Raw genomic sequence first — 14,723 nt, forward strand, 5'->3', positions numbered from 1 at the left:
AACTATTAAGAACTTAAGATAATGGTGTAACAAAAGCATTCACAGTCTTATGCCAATGCTGCATTCTTCCCTCCCTTTCCTCTGCGGTACTAACTCAAAATAATTAAGAAAATGTTTAGCCAACTTCTCAAAGGGCTTTTGTTCCTAAGACCCTTATAGTTTTAAGGGACCCCACTCTTCAGTACCAAATGCACTTTCTCATCAGATAGATACACAAACACTTTTAACTGAGCTTCACAATAATAACCCTTTGTTTCACCTTCACTGAACACAAAATATTAATGCAGACAACCCTCAAGTGCACATTAGATAATTTTTATGAGCTGTATTAGTTACATACATTATACATATCCCTGCAGCAGTCATTCATATTGCATATTTAACATTTTAGATCACAGTCTACACTCAACAAAGCACCAAGTTCTGCCTGATGTACACTGCACAGACAAAACCCAACTTTGTTCTGATCATCAGTGCAGTAGAAAAAAAACATGTTCATAATATCCTGTTTTGAAGTGACTGACTCTACAGAAGGCAGACATCTTATTTCACAGATAAATATAGTTCAATATTGCTGTATCTGTCTTACGTACTCTCTTCCAAGTTCTCTTCCATAGGACAATATTTACAAATTTGTATTTGTTAGCAGCAGCTGAAAAATAACTGAATCTTTGGGTAATATTCAGTGTGCCTGAGATTAGAAGCTTCCAGCAGTAAAGTTAACACAGAGCATGGATTTAATGCTATATTCAAACTGCCTTGTAAGATTTCAAAAATCACTCTCAAGCCATGAAAAAAAAATCCACAAAGCAAAAAAAACCAAACCAAAAACAACAACAACAACAACAAAAAAACCACCAAAGGGGAGGCCTCAGAAGTGACAGATATACACACTTAAATTAATCCAGAATAGCCTATTCAATAAAAAGTCAGAGGAGGCAAAAGTCTCTTTTACATGAAACTGACTAGCCAAAAAATAGTCCAAGTTTTCCAGAGTAAGAAGAGTTCCCACTCCTGTATATAAACTTAAACCCAAGCTGGAAAGGCAAATAATTAAGAAATTACTGAAAAATTACTTGGAGTCAAAACCACAACCCTCCTTTGTCCTGCACAACCAACAGGAACATCAGACTGTGTGATCCATCAGCATGTACAGGGCAGTAGAGACATGGTCTCCTTTGGAAAAAGCAACAGAGAATCGCTACAAGCCTTCTTAGAGCTGCGTCTGTGAGGAAAGTACAACTTCTCCAATGAACAGTGCAAACAGTGCTGCCAAGACAATGTCTTTGAGAGGGCAAAAAGCTGCAGTGAAATCCTGAGAGGCTTACTCACCTTTGCTATCCCACCATGCTGCATTCAGGGGCAGCAGTGTTATATATGCTTGCTCGGGGGCTGTAAGAAAAACCATTATGTGTAAGTCATCTGATAAATATTTCAGACTTGATAACTGTTAAAAAACTCCTTATACTACATTCTGAGCCTTTCTAAAAGCCTCCAAACCATGAATTATCACTTATCATCTGTATTTGCTAAACAAAGCCAGCAACTTCTGTTTTTTTTAAAAAAAATCTTACAATTTGTGGCTGTTGATCATTCCAAGAGCAATATAATTAACTTTGATAAAGCAAACCAAGGCAATGTTTAAGTAAAGAAAATTCCTACAACAAAACATGAAAACCATCTCACTTGACCTTTAGGTTTGATGTCCAAAATCTAGAACAGCAAACTGCAGATACTTTCATTCTGAGACACAGATGCTAAATGCAAATTCTTGAACTAGCCTGTAAAAGTTTTATCCGTGACTTGTAAACTGCTACTGCATGAAGTATTTAAGATGTTTAAACATGTGAATTCATAGTACTAAGATAAATGCCTGCTCCCCCTATTTAAGTACCATTTACTATGAAATTTACATGTGGGGAACTGGAAGGAAACTATTATTTATCTGCTATAGTTGTTATTAAAAGGCTTTTTCTTGAAGATTTACTAGTATATTTTCTTATAAATACTTTAAAATATTCTCTTCTACCTAGAAAAATATTTTCATAAATTGTGTCTGAGTGAGATGTAACATGAAATAGCATGTTGAAAGTGCAAAGAATGCCCTATAGGGAAACATCCATTTAAAACCTGGCAGATCCCTGAAACAGGAACCTTTACTGAAACTTTTCCCATTTTTCCCCATCACCCTTAAGTCAAACTTGACAGGGAGAGAATTTCCCAGGACTCAGCCTTAGCTATAGAGAGTATTATCTTTAGGACTAGAAATAGGTTCTGACATGTTCTAGTATCTCCTTAAACTAGTGGAATTCCACCAGCAGCAAGTAAAAACCAACCAACCAACCAACCATTTTCGAAAGAAGGCTCTGCTTTTCCAGGCTCCAGATGTTTACTCTGAACAAAGAAAGGGAGGTGGGAGCTCTCCAACAATTGAGTATATCTGTGCAATTTCACATTTTCCTCTGCTGTATTTCGAAGACATGTAGATGAGCCAGTTTGATTCCATAAGCTACAAACCTACATCACTGATCTGAAATGATAATAACACCTCCTATTTCGGGATTGACTCTGCACTAAGAGTGTTTCTGGAGCAGAGGTGAATATCAGTGTGTGCTAATTACACAGCTATACAGCCTCTGAACTTAGCCAGCCTCCAGCGCAGACAAGAGTAGGACGACTTACATGCGCTTCTAACTGGCTGAGATATTTAACAGCCAAGCATCATTTTGCAACATTAAGGTGTGACATAACTCCTGAAGACATAGACTTATTTGTGAAGAAATGTGATTCAAAATAATGGTAGAGGTACTAAGTCTTCTACAGGACATTTAGGTGTTTCCCTATTCTGTTCCCAATCCCCCCACGACAACATTCACCTTCTGAGATTTCAACATGTAGCACTGCTCTCCTTCTCACAAAAGGACACCCAGACATGTGATTTTCACACATTTAGACAAGCCTGAGTGTTTTCACTCCCTTGATCTATTGGTGATTTATCTAGTAACATTAAAATACAGTTTATTAATCTTTCCCTGACATCATAGTTTTCTCTGTTTTCTAAGAACCATCATTTTCAAAATATTCAGGTGACACCAAGTGGCTAGTTGTTGTACTGCTGTCTGCTTAAGACTGCTGTGTACCAGTACTATGTAAAATTGTGTGAAAACCAAGAATTCTGTAATGTGTGAAAGTAAATACAGAAATGCATACCACAAAAAAAAAAAAAACAAACCAAAAAACGAAGCCAGAATGCCTTGAGATTAATTATCAAAGCACCCCTTTCTCATTTACTTACCTTAGACTAGTTATATGCTTTAAAAAGAAAAAAAAAAAAAAACCAGCAAAACCCAATCTGTACACATCATCAAAAATTAAGTGGCCAAAAAATTAGGTTCCTGTAACAGAAGTTACTTATCAGAAACAATTAGTCCTTATGTCTAGGGACTAATTCCCTATCCCTCACGTTTATATTAAGTTGCTTCCAAGAAACACACTCAGACTTTTCTCAAATCACTGCTAGTTATCTAAAAACATCCAAACAGACAAAACCCCCAAAACCTAAAGAAAAACCAAAACCCATACATCCATCAGCAGCATCAGCATCATTCAACATGTCAAACCATGCAACACTTCCACTGGAATGAAGGATTCTGTCACATTTAGAACTCTTCTTTACCTGCAGATATTTCTTTCAACACAGAATATATATTAAATTGGAACAGAAACAACTTCTTTAGATTAGATAGAGGAAAGAAATTTTACTTTTTGACTCCTTGTAATGTTTCAGCATCACAACAATGCCAAAATAAAGAAGGGTGTTTTTAATCAATATGAAAGATGTGTATCTTTCAAAAGTCAGCCTTGTATCTTTGCTTGAAATCAGGGGTCTGTATGCTCTTTGCAGGCCCAAATCCTCAAAAACCAGAATGCACAGAGGCCATCAAAAGAAAAAAAAAAACAAACCATTACTCAAAGATAACAAGACAGCATTACTAGCACTAGGCCATTAAGTAGACAGCTGTCAAAAATCAAACCTGGTATTTGGGAATTCTGCTAAATAGCAATTCATATTAATTGTGATTGTATGGACTAATCAAGTGCTAAAAAGCTTTAGAATACTATTAATTTCAATTCACTTTAAAACCTTTTCCCAATAGCACTTGTAATTATAACTGAGGAGATAAAAATCTAACGCATACATATTTTTTTTTTAGACTGCAATCAGGATTTGCCCACAGCTGTAATTAATCACTCAATCTAACTTTAATCGTTCCCTTGATTCTTTCCCAGAGAAGTACAGGAGAGAAAGCAAACTGGGCAGATATGTGGTAAAGCACAAAACCTGCAACTGTCTTTATTCTTCTTTTAAGAAGAGTCTCACACCACTATTTTGAGTTTAGTACCTTGTTTATCTTTCGTGTTCAGGATTACGTGGTTATAAATGTGTGGCCCTAATTTTCCTAGCTAGAAAAACATGGAAACAGACACTCAACTAGTCAGATGCTGTGTGCACAAAAGCAGATGCAGATATTTAGCCATTTATTATTCAAAAATCACTTTGGCCATCTGAAAGCATCACCTTCTGGAGGTGGCCCACTAATGCAAACCAAGCACACGGTTGCTGAAGTGGAGACAATGTATTAGGCTATGTGCTTCAGAGATTCTTCTTCCTCTAAAACCTTTTGCCCATGCCAAATCCAAACCCAAGGAGAAGAAAGAATGTAAGCAAGAAGAAAAAGCTTGATTACATATTTGTCATGCATTGCAATAAAAGGCATCATAGTCAAGCCTGAAGTTAGTCAGATATTAACTCATCCAAAGGAGAAATCTCACCATAGCCTACATACATTTCAAGAGACTTCCAGAACAGGTGCTGAGTAGCAGTATTAGGAAGAGAAGAATGGCAACAGTATTTTAACAGTGTACTGCAATCACTTTTCCAATTTATTAAAATTAGAACAAGTGAGGGAAAAAACCCAACCAAAATCCCAACCCCCTCCCAATTTCATAACATAAAAAATTTCCTCTTCTAGTACTTACACTCTGATTTTAAAAAATGCAACATAAATATATGAAGATGCTATAACACAGACTTTCAAAAGAATTGTCAGCACCGTAATCATCTCACAGATGACCTTAAACCTAAGTTATTTACATGTCACCTAATTCTTCCTGATTCATCATTCCAATAGATAAATGCAAGCAAAAATGACCCTGGCATTGGACTGTTTAGATATTTACAGTGTTTTCTCAGTGCTCTCATCTGATGGTCCAAACTCAACTGACGCAAGAACCAAGTCTTTACACTTTATATAAAATACACACGTGCACCAAGATATGTATACCAAGAACAATTTAAAAGTAACTTTTCTAGCTTCAGTTCTTCATATATAATCAAAAATGTTTATGCTTACCTAGATGTAAAAGTGTGAACTGTGCTGCCAATTCCTTTGCATCTTCTACTGTTGTACAGAGCTTTTCTGGCATGAAATAATTCTGGGAATCATCTGCAATACTAGAAATAAGCACCTTGTACACCAGAAGTATTTTCCCATCCTGACTTGTGGTTGAATACAAGCAGTATTCTGGTGGTGCCCAGCTATTTTTGTGGCAAAAATAATCCAGATGCATTACTGCAGAACTGAAGTGACACAGCTTTAAAGAATACATGCTGATTGGAGTAAGCTTTATTCCTGGAAAAATGGGGTATGTACTTCTTTCAACTTCAGGGGGCCCTGGACTGTGCTGACCATTAAGACGAACGGAAAGATTTGCTGGTTTCCCCAAGGATTTTTGAGCACCATCTTCTTTGTTAGGAAACCCTAAAAGGTTTTCAGAACTGGGACTTATCTGACCATTAAAATGTTGCTTCCAAGAACTTTCTTTGTTAACTGGCTTTGCCAGTGTTACCTCAATACTGGCTCCATCAATGCACTTTCCATTCATTATAGACATAGCAGCAACTGCATCTTCACGGTGGAAAAAATGAACAAAAGCATAGTCCCTCAACTTCTTTACACGTTCAACTACTCCTGGCTTGAACTTGTTGAATTCAGCTTTAATTTTGTCCTCTGTAGTAGATATCATTAAATTTCTCACATACAATACTTTAACTCTCTGCATAGTTTCTTCATCAACTACTTTCTCAGGATCTGCCCAGTCTACTTGAATAGTATGACCCCAGGGCTGGAACGTTCCTACAGCAAAGAAGCATTACATAAATAAGAAACATGCTAAGGAAAGCATAATCATTCTTATCACCTACGTCCACAAAAAGCAAATACATCCTACAAGAAACTGGGTTTTGTTGCCTGCATCTACTTAAGTTACTTGAAACTGTTAAATGAGACTGCAAAAAGGGCAAGCATTCTGTTACCTTTGGGTTCATTTAGTACCACAAGCTGTCAAAACAAAAGATTTTATGACATGCATATACACACACAGAAAAGGACACCAAAAGTAATGTATTTAACTAGCTACTAAATACAGACTCTTCAAAATTATTACCACTTTAAAAAGCATGGGCAACACCAAGAAATAGGAACCTGAATGTGCATCTGTAGCACTACTCTTACTCTATCTTGCAGCAGATGCCAGAACCCAAATAAAAAGAAAAAAATCCAAAACCAAACCTGCTTTGTTACTCATGCCAACCCAACATTTTACATATATTTTGCATATCATACTGGTTTATTTTCCATTCAGTGATCTAGAGGTATTTCACCCACCACTCTGCATATACATACACACACACACAAAAAATATACCAATTATATGTTGAATGCATTATACATATTATTATAAGTATTATAATGATATTTATTATATATATGCCTTTTTGCATTTTGTATATTGTATATGTTTTTGCATATTTAGTTTCTTTTCCTTTTCTTTCAAAATTATTTTCTAGTAAAATATTAAAGATCTACTTTTTGGTATTTTTAAATATGAAACATTCGCATATTTCAGAGCAATGAAAATAACATCAATCATGACAATCCAGAGAAAATACTGGGCACATTCAAGGCACTCTCCTTTCTAAGATCACTTTTAAGAGAATTTCAGTGCAGACCCTCATGCATGAACAAGAAAACTGAATGTGTGCCCATGCAAATACTTATCAGCATAAATAGCTACATTACATAAAACTGATGTCTATTTTCAAATTTTCAAAACTACTTAAATTGCAGCTTCTTAAAAAGTTAAAAAAAACCCACAACAACAAAACATAAAAAACAAAGTCATTCTTAGCCAAAAGGCAATACTGCAGTTTTTTAACTCTTAAAACACCTTAAAGAATGGAAAACAGGGATGATCCACCATCTCATCCCCCCACATTATGGAAATAGATACTCCCCATAAAAACACAGTTTAATTACAGTATTACCTGGGATTAGTCGTCTTCTAGCCATTGCAGCTGCTCTGTGAGATTCATATTCTACAAAGGCAAAGCCACGATTTTTAGTTTTGTCAGTGGCATTTGGATAAACAATGACATCCACCACTCCTTCTGTAACTTTTTTCATTTCATTCAGTATTTCTTCTTTCTTCTTATCTTTAGGAATTGCTCCAATAAACAATCTGCAGTTGTCCAAACTAACGCAGACACCAATAAACTTCCCTGGACGAATTTCATAATTATTAAGAATCTTGATGGCCAGTTGGGCTTCCTCTTTAGTAGTGTACATCACAAAAGCATAGCCTCGGTTCTCACCACTGAATTCCATCATCAGTCTGAGCTCATAGATCTTCCCAGCTCTCTCAAAAACAGGAACTAGTTCATCTTCATACATATCACGAGGAATCTTACCCACAAAAACTTCACATCCACGAGGTGGTGGAGGACCTTCCCAACCTTAAAATAAATTGTCCAGCAGCAATCTTAGTAATTATCCCCCACACCCAGTTCAAATTTGGGTTATTTACTTTTTGGTCTCAATTGAAAACTAGCACACTTTCTTCTATTATGTCTTATTTCTTTTATGTTTAAATAAAAATTTAAAAAATGCCAGAAAGCCACAGTTTGCATTTCTTTCAACTCCATCTTCTGGGCTTTTTTCCAGTGGAATGTATGACAACACACCCAACCTGTTTATCAAAAACACTGACAAGTTTACCAAGAATCTCTATTTCAATCATTTTATGCCCCTTAGAATTTTATTTCAGTTATTAATGAAACTGATATACCTAAGAAAGATACCTAGGTAAGAACTTCAGTTTTATTTTCTACTACAATAATTTAAAGTTACAAAATGTTTCTCTGTGCTTCTTGCCCATATTTTTATAAATTTTGGTAAGGGTCTCCAGTGCAGCACTTCTCTTTTTCATTGACATAATTCAAAAAGTCCAAACATTTTGCTGCCACCCTCATTCATCCAATAAAATAGGACTCCCTAAGTAAGTAGGATACAGAGCAAAACTTTCTGCAACAGCCAAAAAGATGGAACACTTTATTCTAAAAACAGACCACAGTTTTCACAGGCAGTAGTGGATGGCAGGAAAAAAAGATGTGGAAAAAAAAAAAAAATCCACAGAGCAAGTACTTTGGTTGACATCTGAAAGCTGCAGAACACCTATGCTTCTCTCCTTAAGCTTTAAGGACATTCAAATATTCTTTTATTTCTCTCCCATATATACTGAAATATATGCTCAACAGATAACGTAAAGTCGTATTTATGCATTTAATACTATGGAGTTATGGTCTTCAAATATGGCACTCCATTTGCCCAAAATAATAAAAAAATATTCTCTAAAAAGTTAGTTTGGCTTTGTTTCTGTTTTTAAATTAGACAAACAACTCAGGTAGAAGGTTCAAAAGCACTCAAACCATAACTAAAAGCTTTTTCTAAAGTTTTTGGCAAGAGAAGTTTTCCACAGGAGAAAAAGCAAGGAAAACACAGACAGTAGAAAAAAAAACTAACACAAAACTTAGTAAATACTAGTAAAAACTAAGTAAATACTAGTATGAAACAACAAAGCATAACGAGGCAAGGTGAAAAAACAATGACTCCTGACAAGTTAAGACAAAAAGATAATTAAATAGTGTACTTTGGTTTGAAGTTCAGAATAAATTATATTTAGATGATTTTGTAATCCTTAATGTATTGTCAGAGAGCCTGTAATTTACTTGTGAAAAAACTTAACAGAATTGAGGGATTTTCGCCATCTCACCAGAATAATTTTTCATCTATATAATCTAACTGTGCAGAAAGAACTACATGGCACACAGGGAAGCTACCAAAGCGTCAGAACTGACATGCATTTGGAGATACACTGCCATGACTTAGGTAGGAAAAAAGCTTGGCTCTGTTCTGCACAGCATTCCCCATCTTTATAATTTTCACCTTTATAAAAACATCTCTGACCACTTCAGCTGAGGTCTGACTGGACACAGCAGCTAACAGCAGGATAGTAGTACCATCACTCACATCATGCCAGTCCCTTCCCACATAAAAACAATAAACCAACTGTACACCATTTAGAAGCTCCAAAGGCAACTGCACAGCTCAGTCAAGAAAAAAATTGTGGAGTGACGAAAGAAATTGAAAAGCTTATTTATTTATTAACTAGACAAACATTTACCATCCTTCTCAGCCCAGTAACTGACCAGTGATTATCAGTAAGTAAAAGCCATTTACCACACAAAAATCTAATTTTAAAGCTTCCAATTTTAAAGCTGCATACTAACTCAGCAGTACAGCACATTACTGCCTCTGACTCCTGACCTAAAGAACACTGGTTTGTGCCACATTGGCTAATGAGGGACACATACTTAACAGGGCAAACATGGAAAGTTAGTCAAAAGTATTCCACAAGTAGCAGACCAGAGAGCTTCCTTGACTGGGTTCGTGATTCACTGCTGGATGACAGAAAATGGGACTCCTATTTCTGCATCAATTCAATCAACATTAGTCATAATCCTCCCACTGTTAGTGTCCATGCTATCTTAAACTTCCATGTAATTCTAATGATTTACATGCCTAGTGACATCATTGGATCCACTGCTTAGATGGCTGCAGATATAAAACTATGAAAATTCACTTTCATCTTTGTTTTTAAACAGAGATGAAAAAAACCCACACAGATAAAATTTTCACAAGTGGCACACACTAAACAAGAACTGTGCTAGGTAAAAACCTCTAATTTTTAGGGCAATTTTCAGCCACATCTGCTGAGAACAGACTTGACAGTAAGACTATCCTTTGACAGCAACACAAGCTTATAGGAATCACATCTTAAACAAGCAAAATTCATAGTGAAACCCTTAATTTATAAAGATACTGTAATTTCCTACAAGCCACCTCAAACACTTAAGTCTCACCTGGCCTAGAGCCATTTATAGTAACTTAGGGTAATTTCCAACCTAAAAAAAAAAGTATTTTCAATGTCCTATGAAAATATATGAAGATTTGTAGGAAAGATGCATACCTAATGTCAATGAGAAAACTGATGGAAGAGATACCTTATCAAATCCATCTAGTTTCAGAAAACATTAATAACACTAGCATTGCTAAACTAACACTCTTAATACCATCTAATGTTCTAATTAAAATAATTATGTAAAAGATGTATAATAATTTAAGAGCAGGCTGAAGGTAGTGATGCTCTGCAGTTCGTTTTCCAGTGCCATTTTCAACATAAATTCACAGGTCTTCCTTTTGCTATTTTATACAGGCTTAGTAAAAGTACAGACAAAAATTATGACAGAAAAACTTCCAGAGAAATAATTTCGATGCAGCTCTAAATTAAACTACATACAGCAATGAGTAAATAAAGTTCATGCTTATAAGCATAACTTATAAAAACATGGGATTACAGGTGAGAATGAACTGAAAGAGCAGCACAAAGAATTTTCCTTCTTTCTGCTTGTCTAAGTGCATAATCCTTTTCAGAAAGAAGTTATTGTATTCCATGTCATACAACCAGAATTGGTAGCAAAATTCTTGTACACTGCTGATGTCAACAACACTGGAAAAGTTATTCAAAATAAAAAATATTTTATCGTCAACTCTCAAAACGAGTTAATCTTCACTGGTGCTCTCTCAGACAACAAAAGTCCATTAAAAATTTTTTAAAAAGCTTTGGCCAATGCAAGTGGTAAGGGGTAAGAGAAGACACTAAGTAGACTATGCCTGTATCACCAACTTATTTTTACCTTTTGTGTCCCTAAATGTTTTGAAGCGTGTTCTCAGTCATATGGAACACACTTGGATTTATGAGCTCCACATTTGCTCTGCTGTCAATTTTAGCTGGTTTTAAAGCTGTGACTTTTTAAGTCTACCAAAGGCAAATGTTCAACAGAATCTAGCTCAAGAGATCTTAAATTGCTGGAAACTGTAAAACACATCAGGACCCTCCTCATCCATGCCATGTTTCTTGTATGTTCCCTTAAACTTCTACTACTGGTCACTGTCAAGATACAGAACATGAGGCTACACCAATTTTCAGTCTCAAAATAAATACTTACCTGGTGGAGGACCACCAAATTTTCTTTGCCCATTTTGCTGAACCATGCTGTATCCTGTCTTCTCCATTAGGGCAAGTAAAGCGGCTCCATTTTGAGCACCATTTCGGATTTTGCCCCATCCATTTGCTGCAGCTTTATTCTCCTCATGCATATCTGCAACACCTTCAACAGAATATCACAAATATTCCAATTCAGCAAATTCTATATTGTTATGCACATACAGATGCTACCAAAATACAGAAAAACCACTGAGGCTATACTTGCCTATTTATTGCAACTTTATCTAGCATAAAGCTTCAATCCTATATCCAATCACTATCACCTATGTACTTGATTTCAGATCATTGTTCCATAGCTGGGATAATCTGGAACTTCACCCAGCAACTAAATAATCTATATTCAAACTCTCCTAAACGCTATCACAGCTATCACAACATAAGTAGCACAACTATTTTTAAGAGTGCTGCCCTTCAAGTAGAAGAATGAATTATTTCATAAACCATGTCATCACAGTTGTATAAGGTACCAATAAATTACTCAAGGTGACAAGTTACATTTTCTTATTACTATGTAATAGAATACAAATTATTTCAAAATTGCATTTTAGTACTAAAATATTGGAGGAACACCTTAAGGCCATGCCCAGTTCCTATAAAGAACTCAAAGAACTCATGAACATAAATAATTTCATTAATATCAATATAAAATAAAATTAGGCAGAACTGCCTGGCAAAACAAACGGTTTGAAATAATCCCAGCCTATTTTAATGGCTTTATCCATTTTCACAATTTCAAAAGCTAATCCTTATCAATATGGTTACTACTGCCCTATCTCCTATTTCTATGGCATGCCAAGATTTCACCCAACAGATTTAGGCTTCTCACCCAGGTGATAGAAAACAATCACACCACTTGGCAATTACCAATTTTACTAGAAAAGGCACTAAAAAAATCTCAAGTCGGATGTTTCTTTTATTTCCTCTTTTTCCTTCTCTAATTTATTTATTCTTTTCCTAAGATTTTCTGTCCTATGGTGTGCTTAAGCAAGCAACCTTTTTCATCATGTCAATCCTTTGTCCAAATGCCATTTCCAAGCACTATGCCACTTCTCCAGAAATGCTGCCCAAAAATTATCACCACTGCCTCTTATATTTTCAGCTTTCTTCATCCTCAGGCTCAGGTTTCAAAAGACAATGTCCTGAGACATGAGCAGTTTACTCTTTACAACAAAAACATTTAAAATCAACTTAAAGTTCATATAAAAGTTTCTTGACAACCCACTATTATTTGCTGAACAAAACTACAGTTTTACAATATATTATAATCAAAATTTATGGAGTGATTAAGTGCCTGTTCCCCTACTACGCTGATGGACGTTATGCAATGATATTACTATCCTGAGATGGGGCTGCAGCTTATTTCCCACTCCTGCCCCAGTTTTGTAATTTTGAATGTGCTTTGAATCAATGTAATTATTATTTCTAAGCACATTTTTTTTCACAACAGCCTTCACATGACGTTGTAATAGACTCCACAAATCCTTTAATTAGGACAGTGTTAACAGTGATCTTTCCCACCCTAGGAAAAAAAGACTTTTGGCGAGGTTTTTTGGGATTTTTTGCGCCTTTTCATCAAACCAATATTCATTTTGGGGCAGGAATCCATGCAAGCAACCACTCTCAAGAAGTTTAAATTATATCTGTCACAGGGCACTAAAAAAGTCAAATTTTAAACAAATCTCCTGGCTTAATCAAAAGGAGATTCTAGAAAAGCAACAGGGCAGAGCACAATAAAAAGTAAAATAAAATCCCCGACAGGCACGAGCAGAAACAGTATGGCTTCCACATGCTAGAAATGGCGTCTTTCAGCAAGTGAATTACACTTACTGTGTTTTCACAGCCTACAAGCTGCACGGCGGTTCCGTAATTAAATCTTTCAGCAGCTTCAGGCCAAACAAGGTATGGAGATGACAACGAAGCTGGAGTGAGGCAGAAGCAAACGGATTTTCCCTTTTCCCCGAGTTCAAACACCAGGGCCAGAACGTCGTTATCTGTAAGGGCCGTAAGCGGGCACCAGGCTGGCACCGTAGGAGCTCCAAGGGGGCGAAGCGGCCCTGAGGAGCTACAAGAGGCCCATGCAGGAACCAAGCCCCGGGAACAAACGCCAGGGACGCGAGGAGGCACGACTACACGTGGGACAGTAAGGGAAAAGAATCCGGAATCTCCCTGCGCTACTCCCGCCGACCCGTACATCAAGGCCCCTTTCTCCACACCGCTTCATCCCTCATCGCGCTGCCTCCGCCTTTCCCCACGGCACGGCGAGGACTCGAACTCACCACTGTCCCCAGGCAGACGAGGCCACGGCATGACTTCCCGCGGTCCCGTCGGGAGCTGAACGCCACAGAGCGCTGCCCAGCTGCCGGCACTGTCAACGCTTCATGCGCCCAGCCCCGTGGCCACAGCTTTCCCTCCCTCTCCCCCGCCCGGCCACTCAGCGGGCGCGGAGGGTGGGCACGGACACAATTGACAGCCGCGCCAGCCAATCGCAGCGGGGAAAGCGTGCCCGGCACGCGAGCACTCTTTAAAGCGAGCGACGGTTGGGCAAGGAGACGTGTCCGGCGCGCGCGCGCTGCAGCAGCCACTGGAACCGTTGGGACGGCGCGCGCTGCTCCCGCCTTCACGGCGGACACGCGGCGCCGCCTCAGCGCCAGGCCGCTCCATTTCAATGGGTGGTCGCTCTTGAGCTCGCCCTTACTCTTTTCAGAGCCTGGCTGGTATATTTTTTTGCACCTTTAGGCTTTTACCTGCATGGAAATTGCATATTTGGGTCTTCAGGATTGCTCTGGCATGCACTCGTGCTTCAAGGAGTGTTTAGTCTTGTTTAGGCCCCTGTTGACACGTAATACCAAAGTGAAATATCACTGAATCAATAAGGTTGGAAAAGTCCTCTGAAAAAGTCAAATCCAGCCTATGACCCAACACCATCATGTCTACTAGACAGTGCACTAAGTGCTGCCTCCCATCTTACACAGGGATGGTGACTTGATCACTCTCTGGGCAGTCTGTTCCAATGTGATCACCCCTTCTGTGAAGAAATCCTTCCTAATGTCCAGCCTAAACCTCACCTGGGCGCAGCTCAAGGCTACGTCCTCTTGTCCTGTCACTGGTTGGGTTGGAGAAGATGTAGTTGGTTTCAGTTCCTGTTGGCTCTGTTAATATTTCAGTCTCTTAGAAATGGACCCCATGAGCTTCACAAC

General features: G+C 37.6%; 1 protein-coding gene across 2 annotated transcripts in view; it reads right to left on the reverse strand.

Annotated features, from left to right (window-relative positions):
* The window catches only part of LOC306801900 (putative RNA-binding protein 46), a 31,709-nt gene that overhangs the window by 1,667 nt on the left and 15,319 nt on the right, over positions 1-14,723 (reverse strand). The window contains exons 1-5 of one of the 2 annotated variants that reach the window (XM_079305446.1): positions 13,803-13,954; positions 11,468-11,629; positions 7,388-7,855; positions 5,415-6,197; positions 1,333-1,392 (exon numbers count right to left, since the gene is read on the reverse strand). In XM_079305446.1, coding sequence (XP_079161572.1) covers positions 1,333-1,392; positions 5,415-6,197; positions 7,388-7,855; positions 11,468-11,629; positions 13,803-13,833 — 1,504 coding nt within the window. In that variant the 5' untranslated portion in view covers positions 13,834-13,954. Of the gene's footprint in view, positions 1-1,332; positions 1,393-5,414; positions 6,198-7,387; positions 7,856-11,467; positions 11,630-13,802; positions 13,955-14,723 lie in introns of those variants that run through there. The other variant, XM_079305447.1, reaches the window with a different exon arrangement.

This window comes from Erithacus rubecula, assembly GCF_903797595.1.
Source record: "Erithacus rubecula genome assembly, chromosome: 5".
Classification (NCBI taxonomy): domain Eukaryota; kingdom Metazoa; phylum Chordata; class Aves; order Passeriformes; family Muscicapidae; genus Erithacus; species Erithacus rubecula.